At 32.9% G+C, this 13,612-nt stretch overlaps 3 protein-coding genes across 3 annotated transcripts; all 3 read right to left on the reverse strand.

The window, feature by feature from the left end:
• Positions 1 to 2,049: 2,049 nt before the first annotated feature.
• Positions 2,050 to 4,710, reverse strand: LOC11425073 (F-box protein PP2-B11). Its single transcript, XM_003590829.2, has 3 exons — positions 4,450 to 4,710; positions 3,654 to 3,772; positions 2,050 to 2,538 (listed from the first exon to the last, which is right to left on the reverse strand). The coding sequence occupies exons 1-3, from the start codon at positions 4,708 to 4,710 to the stop codon at positions 2,088 to 2,090; spliced, it is 831 nt and encodes a 276-aa protein (XP_003590877.1). The 3' UTR covers positions 2,050 to 2,087.
• Positions 4,711 to 6,024: 1,314 nt separating this feature from the next.
• LOC11435101 (F-box protein PP2-B10) lies at positions 6,025 to 6,477 on the reverse strand. The gene has a single exon (XM_024780910.2). It carries the CDS (start codon positions 6,472 to 6,474, stop codon positions 6,118 to 6,120), a length of 357 nt encoding a protein of 118 aa, XP_024636678.1. The 5' UTR covers positions 6,475 to 6,477; the 3' UTR covers positions 6,025 to 6,117.
• A 2,465-nt stretch (positions 6,478 to 8,942) lies between these two features.
• On the reverse strand, positions 8,943 to 13,411 carry LOC11435102 (putative F-box protein PP2-B12). The gene is made up of 3 exons (XM_003590831.4): positions 13,087 to 13,411; positions 12,860 to 12,978; positions 8,943 to 9,642 (listed from the first exon to the last, which is right to left on the reverse strand). The coding sequence occupies exons 1-3, from the start codon at positions 13,354 to 13,356 to the stop codon at positions 9,129 to 9,131; spliced, it is 903 nt and encodes a 300-aa protein (XP_003590879.1). The 5' UTR covers positions 13,357 to 13,411; the 3' UTR covers positions 8,943 to 9,128.
• Between the last annotated feature and the right edge of the window lie 201 nt (positions 13,412 to 13,612).

Consider the following 13,612-nt stretch of genomic DNA (forward strand, 5'->3'; position numbering starts at 1 on the left):
GAAAAACATCGATTATGTCATTGTAATGAAAGTTGGCATGCCAGAATTCAACCCTGACATGCTCTCCGAAGAAGATGGCAAGCTTTTGGTGGCACAGAGACTCACCACACTACATTCCATTTTCCTGTCATCAAATTTTTCACTTGGCATAATGGATGATGTTTTTGTTTCGCCTTTAAAAAAAAAATCAATTTTGAGTTAAAAGAATTTAGAGATTTGTTTTAGAGAAAAAATAAATAAACTAAAGTTGTTTATTAACATAAAAAACATTTTTTTTATGAAGATTTAAATCTCTTACACTTGAGCTCCTCATATTTAGAAAAAAAAATAGATTTTTGAAAAGTTACTTGAAAAAGTATTTCATTTTGAGGCTAAGAATGAATTTATTATTTTTTTTAAAAAATAGATTTTTAAAAAAACACATTTTTCAATGTACTCTTTGATTGATTAAAATGCACATGGATCCACCAAAATTATATGGACCCACATGTTTAAAAATCTAAAATAAACACTACAAAAATAAAATAAAAAGTGAATTTTTAGTTGAAAAAATATTTTTTTTTTCAAAAAAACTCAAACAAACGGGCCCATATCTTTCATGGTTAGATTACTCGGACTTAACCCGGTAACAACCAAAATAGTCTTTGGAATCTCATATGTGAATAAATCATGGATTTTACTAATTTATCTCATATGTGAGAAGATAAAAAAATTGATTCATTGAAAATCTATTAAGTTTCCCACCCCCACACTTCGATTTTCCCATTTTCTTTTAATAAAGTAATGTATTTTTTTATTGTAAAAAAATAATGTATTTTGAATATACATAGCCTTGAAGACTTTTAAGTTATTAGAGTTTGTTCCGAGACAAACTTCTATCACCTACTCATCCGCATTTTCGTTAGTATTTAGTAGTAATGTGTGTTGGTTAATTGTTTGTTTTTAGTGCATATGAGCTTTTATGAGGACAATATTAAAATGGAAATGAGGTCAGTATGTAAAATTATTTAGCTGTTGGTTACAAAAATATTGAACAAGTGGGGTCAAATTTCTCCAATTATAACAACTTAGATTAGATCCATGCCGGAATACAAAGGACAGATTCATAATCATGTTTGATACAAATTCATACAAAGCAAAACCGAACCAAAACAAGATACTACAGTACTGAACAAAAACAAAACAAAACTGAAATAGTAAGAAGGAATTCCTATTATACCCTTCCCCAATTTAGGGTATATCCAATAGAATTGGTCTTTATGATTGAATCATACTATTTTACCCTTATTTTATTTTTTTGGCTTTCACACCGGTTTCCGACCCACCAAAGGTGGACGACTAATTCAGCTCATGCGTAGAGGCATGCGTATTGGCTAAGCATTGTTCCTTCTGGAAATCGAACCCGATCTACCCTTATTTTTATTCCATCATATTGTTACCTTCCTCTTAATTACATCATTCTATCGTTTCTTATTTCCCTTTGCGTTTCCTGATCGTCCATCATTCCAGTTTCATTTCATCATTTTGCATGCATGTTTGCTGTTTCTTGCAACGGCATGGTTTTTTTCTCTCTATGTTTACCTTAATTTTTCTTTTCTTTATTTCAAAAAAACTTTGCTATGTTGAGTCCTGAGTATATATATTCTTAACTTTTTTTATAGAGTTTTTTATTAACACAGTTTGGTAAAAAGTGATTCACATGCTAAATCAAATTAGGATGCTCTATCAAGTTTTGTTTGGGTGTTTGAATGGTTGAAGGAGATAGCATTACATAATAAATAATAATGTTTTCTAAATAAGGTTAAAAATGCAATAAAAAATTATAATTCATTTTGTTCCGTCCACTTTCCAAACTATAGAATGGAAATGTTATTCAGTCAATCACATAATATCCAATTAGTGGGATGAAATCTTTGTTCCATTCCACTCCACTTCATTATGTTTCATTCCACACCGCTCCATTATGTTCCATCAATTTAAAGAGAGCATAATTATTCTTATTTATAGCAATGTAACTTATTCTTCATATATTATGCGAAGTGACGGTTTAAACAAGAATATATGTTACATAGGTCAATGAATGTTGTTTAATTGTCTACCTTAGGTCTAAGTTCTATTCCTTCAAGATAGAAATTTCCCTTCTCATCGTCACTCTCAAATTTCTCGACAACACTCATTTGGATTTCTTCATCTTCAAGGCTAGAATTGAAGAACTCTCCCATCTCAATCTCCAACCACCCATCACTTCTCACACTCGGACGTGGTAGTCCTACAACTATGTCCTCCACCTCTCTCAGAACACAATACCATCCATATCCACCGTGCAGTTTGGGTTCCAAACAGTCAGTTTTAGTGTTGCTAAGGCCACCTTCGATGCCAACGAATAAGTCCACAGGAAGGTTCCTGAATCCATGGGCATCAATCATCTTGAACACAAGATAAGCCGCATAGCGAGTATTTGGAGACAAGGCAAGATCGTTAATCACCCCACGAATTTCGTGCCACCAGACAAGACGAAGATACGCAACCTCAGGGAATCTGTCCAACACAAAAAGTTACAAAAATAAGAATACATGAATTGAGAAAAAAAAGTTGAAAGAGATTTATAACATCACAAATGTGTTGAATTTTATGGATTAACCTTAATCAAGAATTAAAATAATAAATTATTATATCAACTATTAATTATAATTAAAATATTGCATGGAATAAAATGAAATTTATTAATGGGCTGTAATTAAAAACGGGTCGTGATGGGTTGGGTCGTTTCTCATAGTAAGACTGTTGAGACGTCCCTCTCCCTACCGATGTTTATATATATTGATTATCCCATTAGCTCGGATAATCATTCACTCTACACTCTCATTCTAAAGACATCAAAAAGGGACAACGAGTTATGAACGTCTCCAAAACTTCTCTCAGGATTGCATCGATCATACAAATGTACACGTTTAGATGTATTTTTCTAATATGCCATAATTTTGTATCCATGATTTTGGGCTATCTCCGATAAAATTCCTTCAAAATGGGGTATTTAGACGGGTGTAGATACACTAACAATGCAAGCTCGTCAACAAAAACTCCGAAGTTGTAAACCAATGATAACAAAATTATTTCAAGTGAAAATGATTGTGATAAACTTCTTAGTTAATAAGATACATTGTTTGTTATATACAAAAGATTTATCAGACAGTAGACCACCATTATTGTCAGTGAAGTTCAAATTTGGGTGTATAGTTAACTTTGGGATTGAGTAGCCTAACAAGAAGTGTTCACTTGGAAGAAAAATCGAGGAGAAAGTGAGAGAAGTAGAAATAGAAAATATTTTTATTAAACTTCTTTATATATATTCAACCTCTCATGTTTTTTTATCATGCATTGCTGAAAGTTTACTTGATGGAGGGAATAGGATCAATCAATTGAACTCACATATGAAATATTCAAGGAAATGGAATGAACAATTCGCCAAGAAAAAAAAAATTTCGCCAAGAAAGGAGAATGAATAGAGTTTAAACATACAAGGGAGATTCACAAAGGTGCATATAACTTTCAATTAAGATTTAATTAAATTGATGATGATGGCTGGCTATTACTTATCATTAAGTTAATGAACACAATTAAAATATAATAAAATTGAAAAGTTAAGAACTAACCTAGAATCAGGCACATCAATCCAGTTGCAATATCGATCATCATCACCCCAAGCAATGCCGAGAGATCTAGCAGCAAGCATATAACATTTTTTTCCACTTTTTCTCTCCAATTGAAAGCTCTGCATTTCAATATTTCCAAAGTTTATTATTAGCATTCTGAACTAAGCATTTCAAAAATCACAATATATTTTATAACAATCAACTGAGCATTCGTATGTAGATGTAGAAAATGTTGGCATCTGCCTTAAGTTTTTTAACATAATGGTTTTACTATTTTCTTTCTTAAACTCTAGCAGCAGGAATTCTTCCGCATATATATATTTTACAATGCAGAAATCATAAAGATATTAGATGCTTATACGAATTAAGGACATTTTGATGCATAACTAATATTGCATCTTCTTTACCTAATTATCTATGCTTACCGGGCACAAAATTACAATAGTAGTCCCTTAGCTTAATTTCGGGTAAAAATTTGGTCCTTAATCTTTTTTTTTTATTCTTATGCAAACAAAGATGAAGATCATAAATTTGAATATTGAAAGGCCATACGAAAATAAAACCATGAACTTGAAGCTTGACAATTCATATGCAAATGGACAAATTGAAATAAATAAATAAAAAATATAAAGGACCAAACTGTTACCTACAATTGAGTTAAAGGACTAAAAGTGTAATTTTTCCTAATTTAAAAGCACAAACAAATTAAACAAAATTGTTAGTTTATTTCCCGTCAAGTCCGATATGATAATAAACCCTAATATTCGAGAAATTGGTGATTTATGAAGAATAATACCTTTTGCCCATGGTTGATGATGATAGGACGATCAGAAAGAGCGTGATAGAGAGCCTTTTTGGTTGGAATGTTGGAGAGTGCAGGAGATTGTGAGAGGATAGATGAGATGTCAGAAGGGAGAAAATGATTCCAGACATCATCAGAATCGGCGGCAAATCGAAAAATCTTAGAAAGGACGGAGAATCTACCAACGTCAATCGGAGTCGTGCGAGAAAGTATGGTGGCAATACACCCTTCAGGCAATTCATCAAACCTTGTCATTCTTTGCTCTTTACGATGAAGTTTAAGAATACTATATGATTGTTGTATTGGAGGGTTTATATGATTGTATGCGGTAGAAGGCTATGGCGGGGGACTGATATTGTTGGTGCTATGGATTTTGTTTGCTTGTTGTGTGTAGTATTGGCGAGCGAATTGGGTTGTGGGTGTTAATTGTGAAAATTCAAGATGAAAATAAACAATTTTAAAAGGGAGAAGAACAATTTTCTATAACAATACACAACAACTTCAATTTCGAGGTGACTCATTCTTTTTTAACTTATATTTTCTTTTATAAAATTTATCCATTTTACTTTTTTTTGGTAGATAAACACCTTATCTTTTTTTACATGCATATCTTTTATACACCATTTTGATAGCGGAACGTGTGCAATGTTAAAAAACTTGCAAACTCATATTTTAGTATTTATTTATGCCACTTCTTAACATTATTAGGGTTAAATAAGTAATTAGTCCCTCTAAATATACCAATATTTGATCTTAATCCCATAAAATATTTGATCCCTCTAAAAAATTTAATCCATGAAATTAATCCTTACTTTTTAGTCAATTCATGTCTAACTTTTATATTTTTTAATAAAATTTCTCAATGGGTAGAAAATTATGACAATATTTCCAAAACAAAAAAATAGAATTTTTTCAGTTAATAAGTTATATTGGTTGTTACAATAATACCCCGCCTCCTCTCAAGATCATAGGAAAATAAAATAGAATCCAATATTGGACAACAATATACGAAACTGATGTGTAGTAAGAGCATTTGTAGATAAGTCATCCATCAGCCAGACGAAAATGACCGGAAACACACTTGAGAACATGTAGGAATCTCCAAAATTGATTTTATCATGTTTTGATGATTTAAAGGTGAATTGATTTTGCTTGGAAAAATTGATTCTACTTAAAACTATAAATTATAGTTTTTTCCATTTACAATTGATTTTATTCTTAAATATTGAGACTGTACAATTATTTTTCTTTCCTTAATTTAATTTCTAGTCTACCAAGTGCATGTATGCCGTATGGTATCCCATTTGAGTTACTTGAAATCACCTTAACATCATGATTTTGTAAAAACTCTAAAATGTAGCATTGGCCAAATCACAATTGCTCATCGTAATTCTATCAAACTCACCGCTAAAATCATACACAGATGTTGCTTCTTTTTTAATCAATCCATTAAAACAATGAAAAAAAATAGGTTCAATTTTTTATTAATTTAAATGGAGTCTTTTTAGTCTTCTGTACTTAGATTTATATTTTAATTCATTCATACCATTAAGCATTGGTTCCATTTAATCAATATTGTTACTCAAGCACATTCTATCACAGACTAGTGAATGCGGAATGGAGTGTCGGTCCTTCTTCGTTTTATGTTCCAGCTTACTGGTCTTACTTAGGCCTAACTTCTATTCCTGCAAGCAAGAGATCTTTCTTCCAATAATCTCTCTGCTTAACATTCATCAGGACTTCATCTTCTTGGCCTGAATTGAAGAACTCTCTGATCTCAATCTCCAACCACCCATCACGACGTTGCGATACTCTGTTGTGTAGCCTACCTTCCACATTTGGATCATAACAGACAATTTCAGTACTATTATGGCTACCTCCAACACCAACTGATAACTCCAGAGGACAGTTCTGAAATCCTTCGGCATCAATCATCTTAAACACAAGATAAGTTGCATACTGAGTATTTGGAGACAAGGCAAGGATATTTATCATCCAACCAATACCAAGCAACCACATATGTCGAAGATAAGCAACCTCGTGGAACCTGTCCAACACAAAAAGTTACCGAAATAAGAATACATGAATTGACAAAAAAGTTGAAAGAGATTCATAACGTCACAAATGGGATATTTAGACGGGTGTAGATACACCAATAATGCAAGCTCGTCAACAAAAATTTCGAAGTTGTAAACCAATGATAACTAAATTATTTAAAGTGAAAATGAATGTGATAAACTTCTAAGTTAAGAAGCTACATTGTTAGTTATCTACAAAGATTTATCAGGCAGCAGACCACCATTCAAGTAAATGGAATGAATAATTTGCCAAGAAAGGAGAAAGAATAGAGTTAAAACATACAAGCGTGAAGGTGAAGAAAGCAATAAACATGAGAAAAAGTGTATGACAGTGAGAAATACAATCGGAGAACACATTCACAAAGATAATTTTCAATTAAGATTTAATTAAATTGATGATGATATATTGGTTGGTTATTACTTATCATTAAGTTTTTATTAGGGAGTTACTTATCATTAAGTTAATGAACACAATTAAAATAAAACAAATGGAAAAGTTAAGAGCTAACCTATAATCAGGCACAACAATCCAATTGCAAGATCGACCATCATCACCGCAAGCAATGGAGAGAGATCTAGCAGAAAGCATGTAACACTTTTTTCCACTCTTTCTATCCAATTGGAAACTCTGCATTTCAATATTTCCAAAGCTTATTATTAGCATTTTGAATTAAGCATTTCAAAAATCACAATATATTTTACAACAATCAATTGAGCATTCGTATGTAGCTGTAGAAAATATTTGCATCTGCCTTAATTAAGTTTTTTATTAAACTAATGGTTTCACTATTTTCTTTCTCAAACTCTAGCAGCAGAGTTTCTTCGGCAGATAAATTTTACAATGCATAAATCGTTGAAATCTTATAGATATTATAGGGCACAATTTATTATAGGGCACAATTTAAAGATAAAATTACAGTTGTCCCTTGACTTAATTTCAAATATTAGTTAAATCCTTTATCTATTTTTCATTTCAATGTTATCATTTTGGTCTATTTTCATATGTATTTTCAAGGTCGGGTTGCCAATATAGTTTATTTACGGGTTGCCAATATAGTTTGGGTGAGAACAAGCTAGACCGTCCTACAGAGGTCTACAATATAGTTTTTTTTTTTTTGTTGAAAGATACAACGTAGTCTATTTAAAACCTAGATTGGCCCAACTCTATAAATAAAAAGACTAGACTCAAGCTTTTTCTAAATCCTATTTACTTAAATAGGCCAGACTAAGGCTTACAAAAAAGCCTATTAAACCCGTCAGATCGACCTATTAAGTTTTTATTTATAATATATCTTCCATTATTGATATTGTTGAAGTTTTTTCATAAACTCAAGTCTTCATATGATTTTCCTATTTAATAGAAGGTATATTAGTGTGATTAGACCTTTAAACCTTCGTAAGATTTCGTTATTTAGTTATAGACCTATTTATGTTATTTAGGCCGTCATAAATTTTGGTTTAGTCTCTAGAAAATTTTAATGGTAATTTTTTTAATCTTTCATAAGATTGTACTCCAAAATAGTCTCTATAAAATGTAAAAAGAGACTAAAAATAATAAAATTTTTGTAGGGACTAAACTTGAAAGCATGTTATTTAACCCTATTTTAATAAAGCTTACATGTTACAATATTATTTAACCCTATAATTTCATTGGTTAAATATGTTTTTAGTCCCTACAAAATCACAATTTTTTAAATTTAGTCTCTGGAAAATTTTTATAGTAATTTTAATCCTCCATAAGATTGTACTCCAAAATAGTCCCTATAAAATGTAAATAAAGACTAAAAGTAAATAAAAATTTTGTAGGAACTAAGCTTGAAAGCTTGTTATTTTGTAGGGATATTTAACCCTATTTGAATAAAGCTTACAAGTTACAGTGTAACCTTTACCATGAGCTTCACGGAGCTTATAACAACAATTCACAACAACTTCAATTCCCGGGTTTTCTCAACAAAAAAAAAACAAAAAAAACTTCAATTCCCGGGTTCCTCATTCTTTTTAAAGTAATATTTTCTTTTATAAAATTATCCATTTTCCTTTTTTTTTTTAGGTAGATAAACACCCTTCTCTTTTTTATATGCATATATCTTTTATACACCATTTTGATAGCAGAACGTGTGCAAACTCGGATTTTAGTATTTAGGCCACTTAATATTTACTTTAATAACGATAGTTTGATTCTTTAATTATTTTAAATCAAATTTTAAAATTTCATTAGCATTTTATAATTGCTTATGTAATAACATATCCAAACACTTCAATTTATGCAAGCATTTTTTAATGTACATGTCCAAACATAAAAACTTATTGAGTATAAGCGCTTATGATGTAAGCTATGTAAGCTCTCATAATATATGCTCTTATGCAATAAGCATTTGTATAGGTATCCAAACGGGAGAGTGAACTGTGTTGATAAGGAGAGTAGCAGTAGAGAATCAATCATTTCAAAACAAAATTGGTAACCAAGAGCCAAGACTGAAACAGTACAGAACTGTCAAACTCAATAGATGTTGGTATTTACTCTCAACATATTTGTATATTACCATCAATCATCTTGATGGCAAAGATCTGTCAAATTCTATTTGCTTCTTCTAGTTATGCACTATTCTGAAATCCAAGACACAAGACCCCTGCATAGTTCAGTGTATGTTGTTTATTGTCTTCCTTAGGCCTAACTTCTATTCCTTCAACAAAGAAACCTCTCTTCCAATAATAACCATCCTTTATCCCAGTAATACTCATTTGGACTTCTTCATCTGGTAAGCCTGAAATGAAGAACTCTCCCATCTCAGTTTCCAACCACTCATCACTTCTCATACTAGGACGTTTCAGTCTAAATACTTTGTTGTCTTGGCTACCTAATATTCTGTTGAGCCGCTTACATTCCACATCTGGATCCACCAAAATGACAATCTTGGTTAAACAATGGCCACCTTCGACACCAATTGATAACTCCACCGGATAGTTCTCATTCTCAAAACCAAAGCCATCAATCATCTTGAACACAAGATAAGTTGCATACAGAGTATTTGGAGACAAGGTAAGGGTGTTTATCTTGCCACAAATTTCAAGCCGACACATGTTAAGAAGCTCAACAACTTCAGGGAACCTGTCCAAAATTTGTGCCCAAAAGATACAAAAGGATAAGAGACAGAAGCAATGCAGGCTCATCAGCTAAACTTTGGAAACTGTAAACCAAGCATATCTAAATCATATCAAGCTGTAACTGATTATGATAAAATTTGGTAAATAATTATGATAAACCAAGTTATATTGATTGTTACAAATAATACCCTGCCTCCTCTCAAGATTGGAGGAAAATAAAGTGGAATCCGATATTAGACAACAATACTGAAAACCAACTTGGGAACGACAACAGTCATCTTCTTCCTCACAAAAAGGACATCCAAATTTTTATGTTCCTCATCCCCTCGTGGTAATTGTGGATAGAAGCAACACATGAGGCCTATTCAGCTTCTGTATGGACTTGCAAGTGTTACTGTAACGATGAAGTCTCAGAAAATATGAGAACCTAGTCAAGTTTGCCGTTAAAATATCAAGAGGACAAGGCTGATGTACATATGGACTAATTTTTCTGGCAGCATAACTAATGTGGTCTAGAACTTGTCAAGTATATTAATATTCTACTTATTAACTATCTTTAAAGAGAAATATAGACAGTGGATCACCATCACTGTTGCTGAGGTTCACATTCGGGTGAATAGTTAACTTTGGGATGGAATAATCTAACAAGAAGTTTCACTTAAGCAGGAAAAATTAGGAGTAAGTGAAAGAAGTGAGAGAAGCTGAAAATGGAAAGTACTATTAGTTTCATTCAACTTTACATCCCTTGAAATGAAAAATGATCTTCCAGTTATATCATACAATATATAGCCTTTTTACTTTTTTTCGTAGACAATAATAATGCAGTCATGTTGATATCAGAGAACTTATCTCACTATTATGAAAAAGCATAGGCCCAACATAAAAAGCTAAAAACTCAGAATTATAGTTGTGTTGGGAGACTTCAGATCCAAAAGCTAATTTGGTGATTTGTTCTTAAATGGAAGCGGGAACAATGTTGATAAGGAGAATAGCAGTAGAGATAGAGAATAAATCATTTCAAAATAAAATTGGTGCCCAACAGCCGAGGCTGAAACAGTGGAGATATGTCAAATTCAAGGGATGTTGGTGTTTATTCTCAAACATCCCAATTCATGACATTAAAGAAAGAACAAATGAGTTATTATTTACATAAAATGAAAGTCCATGTTGTTTAGCTAACAGACACACATATAACAAGGAATACAATTAAAATCGGAAAATAAAGTTGGTGTTATACTAAGTGTTGTTGAATAGCGGCTATAGCGGTGCTATAACACTACTGCATAGCAGAATCTGAACAAATAGCAATTGTTCCGCAATACGTTATCTAGTACAAAATATTGTGAAATAGTTGCTATAGCAGAATTTGAAAAAAAAAACTGCTATTTTCCGGGATCCACAATTGACAACATCGGTCATACCTTTTTTTTTAATATTTAAAAACATTTTGAAGACAAATGTCCAACTCATTCCCGACTACATTGTGCTACTTTACTTGAAACTTAATTAAAGAAGGAATATCAAGAAATGGGGAATTCAGCGTGACTTGAGGGTTATGAGCATGGTAGACTTGGCCACCATGAACAACACTCTTCCCAATCTTCCTTACCAACTGCTGTGCTGAATGATGAAGGACCCAGTGGATCAAGTAAATGGAATAGGTATAAGTTTATAGCAATGAATTAAGAGAAATCAATTTGAACTTGAATGAAGGAACTGAAAAGTGAATACAATTCATACCAAGTAAATTATACATTGAAAAATAAATAGGATGGGGTGTCATAGAATCCAAAATCTAACGATTTGGATCAAGAAAGAAAACAATACAAATGAAGGACTATAAGATGAAAGACCAGAGTGCTCCATTCCAAGTTAAATTTGGACGCAAGAGATAAATGGGTGGAGAGATGGATATGTGCTTTGGAAACTTAGCTGACTGAAGCAAAGTGACAGAATAATAGAGTATAGACTCAATATTCCAAGCCACAGTGGCATCAGAAACTTGTCCAACCACTGGTCTGACTTAATGTGCTTTAAACTTGAATGAAGTAGAACAGCACATTGAGCACTAACTGACCAAAGCTTCTTCACTAACTTCGATTTGGAAGTTTCACCAACAAAAGTTGAAAATATGGAAGCAAAAGACAGCTGATTCTTGGTACAAGTGGAAAGAGCAGATTCAACAACCAGTCATTGTTTTTCATATTGAATAAAAGAGAGTTTCAAGGATGAGGGGAACATGATCAATCAACGGTAACTGACCACTTACATAGGAAATAGATTCATTCAAGCCAATAAAAAGACATGACATACTCAGCTTTGATCAGTAATGGCTTGATTTGGCTTTCGAAAGAGAGAGCCTTAAAATATGTTTAGGCACATGATGGCGCATCGGCATCGGACCTCTAATAACGGCAGAGCTCTGGCAATGAAGAGATCGCCCGGTTCTGTTACTACTAGTGTTGGCGGTCCAACTTCGTGGGTGGTAGTGGTAGTGGTCGGTGGGATGACTTGACGACAATGGTTTCAAATTTGTGACTTTCAGACTTGACTTTTATTTTTTAAAATCATGCCTACATGATGTGAGCTCTGATACCATATCATGTTTTTATATTGGGTCTAGCTCATTTTTACAAAACCAACTTATAAAGTGAGGGATGCCTCTCTTTGGTAAACTATTTTCATGCCTTATTTCTTTTCAAATTTCAACGTGAGACTCAGGTTTTTCCAAATACACCATTCACGCCCAGGAACTATTGGGCTAGGTGCGTGAAAAAATTTAGTTGTGGCTTAAAATCTAAATGAATAGATCCTGATATCAACTAGATAAAGAGAGAAGGAATTAATTGGAAGTACATGAGAGGCTAATCCCCCAATCCTTGCAAAATGAAAGACACAAGAAAATAAACAAAGTGATCGGATTCAAGTGGTGAAAAAATTTCGGTCAATTGGGAGTACCCAAGTTCAATTCGTGGGTGAAACAATCCTTGTTCAATCTTTACTACTTAATATTACCAGGGTCCTTTACCCTGAGAAACGCGAGGTTAAGACCAATTAGAGATCAAACGTTATGATTTGTTAGTTGTCATATGATATCAATTATGTTAAATTAGCATTAAGTGTAATTCATGTGCTATGTCTAGACACACGTACATTACACAGAAATACAAATCCTACTAGAGTAAACCTGGTAAACGCAAATGGAAAAGTTAAGAACAAACCTAGAATCAGGCATAGCAGTCCAGTTTCGATATTCATCATCATCATCCCAATCAATGTCGAGAGATCTAGCAGCAAGCATGACACACTTTTTTCCACTCTTTCTATCCAATTGAACGCTCTTAATTTCAACATATACAACAATTAATTCAATTCAAATTAATTACTAATCAGTCAATGATAATAAGCCTTAAAATTCAAGAAATCAGTGAATTACGAAGAATGATACCTTTTTACCATCGTCGATGATGATAGGGTGATTAGAGAGGGCAAGATAGAGAGACTTTTTTGTAGGAATGTTTGCAAAGGAAGGAGAGTGTGATATGATAAAGTCAAAGAATTGGGGGTCGGAACGGAGAAAATGATTCCAAACGGCGTCAGAATCGGCGGCGGAACGGAAAGTTTTTGAAACGACGGCGAGTCTGCCGGCGTCAGCCGGAGTTGTAAGAGAGAGCACGGCGGCGATGCACCCTTCCGGTAACTCTTCAAACGCTCCCATTCTATTTTTTGCCTTTGACTTACCAGGAATAGATGTGGAAATAGTTTTTTATTGTTTTTTTTTTAATTAGGTGGAAATAGTTTAAGTGTCTCTTTGGGTTTGAGTTAAAAACCACGTCGCGTTGAAATACCGCGTCTCAAAGCCGCGGAATCGTGGATATTATGAAGCTGCTGTTTGAAGCTTCTAGATGAACGCGCGTTTTTATCCCTTTCACCATTAAAGTAAACACACCATAAGACTTTTAGTCGGGGATAGA

The sequence above is a fragment of the Medicago truncatula genome, chromosome 1 (assembly GCF_003473485.1).
Source record: "Medicago truncatula cultivar Jemalong A17 chromosome 1, MtrunA17r5.0-ANR, whole genome shotgun sequence".
Taxonomy (NCBI): Eukaryota; Viridiplantae; Streptophyta; class Magnoliopsida; order Fabales; family Fabaceae; genus Medicago; species Medicago truncatula.

What these genes read in the sequence shown, in the direction of transcription:
- LOC11425073 (XM_003590829.2), bottom strand. Translation starts at nt 4,710, where the DNA reads ATGACAAGGTTTGATGAATTGCCTGAAGGGTGTATTGCCACCATACTT. An exon ending in TCATCAACCATGGGCAAAAG is followed by an intron (nt 3,773 to 4,449) that starts GTATTATTCTTC and finishes ATTGAAATGCAG; the next exon opens with AGCTTTCAATTGGAGAGAAA. An exon ending in ATTGATGTGCCTGATTCTAG is followed by an intron (nt 2,539 to 3,653) that starts GTTAGTTCTTAA and finishes TGTGTTGGACAG; the next exon opens with ATTCCCTGAGGTTGCGTATC.
- LOC11435101 (XM_024780910.2), bottom strand. Translation starts at nt 6,474, where the DNA reads ATGTGGTTGCTTGGTATTGGTTGGATGATAAATATCCTTGCCTTGTCT.
- LOC11435102 (XM_003590831.4), bottom strand. Translation starts at nt 13,356, where the DNA reads ATGGGAGCGTTTGAAGAGTTACCGGAAGGGTGCATCGCCGCCGTGCTC. An exon ending in TCATCGACGATGGTAAAAAG is followed by an intron (nt 12,979 to 13,086) that starts GTATCATTCTTC and finishes GTTGAAATTAAG; the next exon opens with AGCGTTCAATTGGATAGAAA. An exon ending in ACTGCTATGCCTGATTCTAG is followed by an intron (nt 9,643 to 12,859) that starts GTTTGTTCTTAA and finishes AATTTTGGACAG; the next exon opens with GTTCCCTGAAGTTGTTGAGC.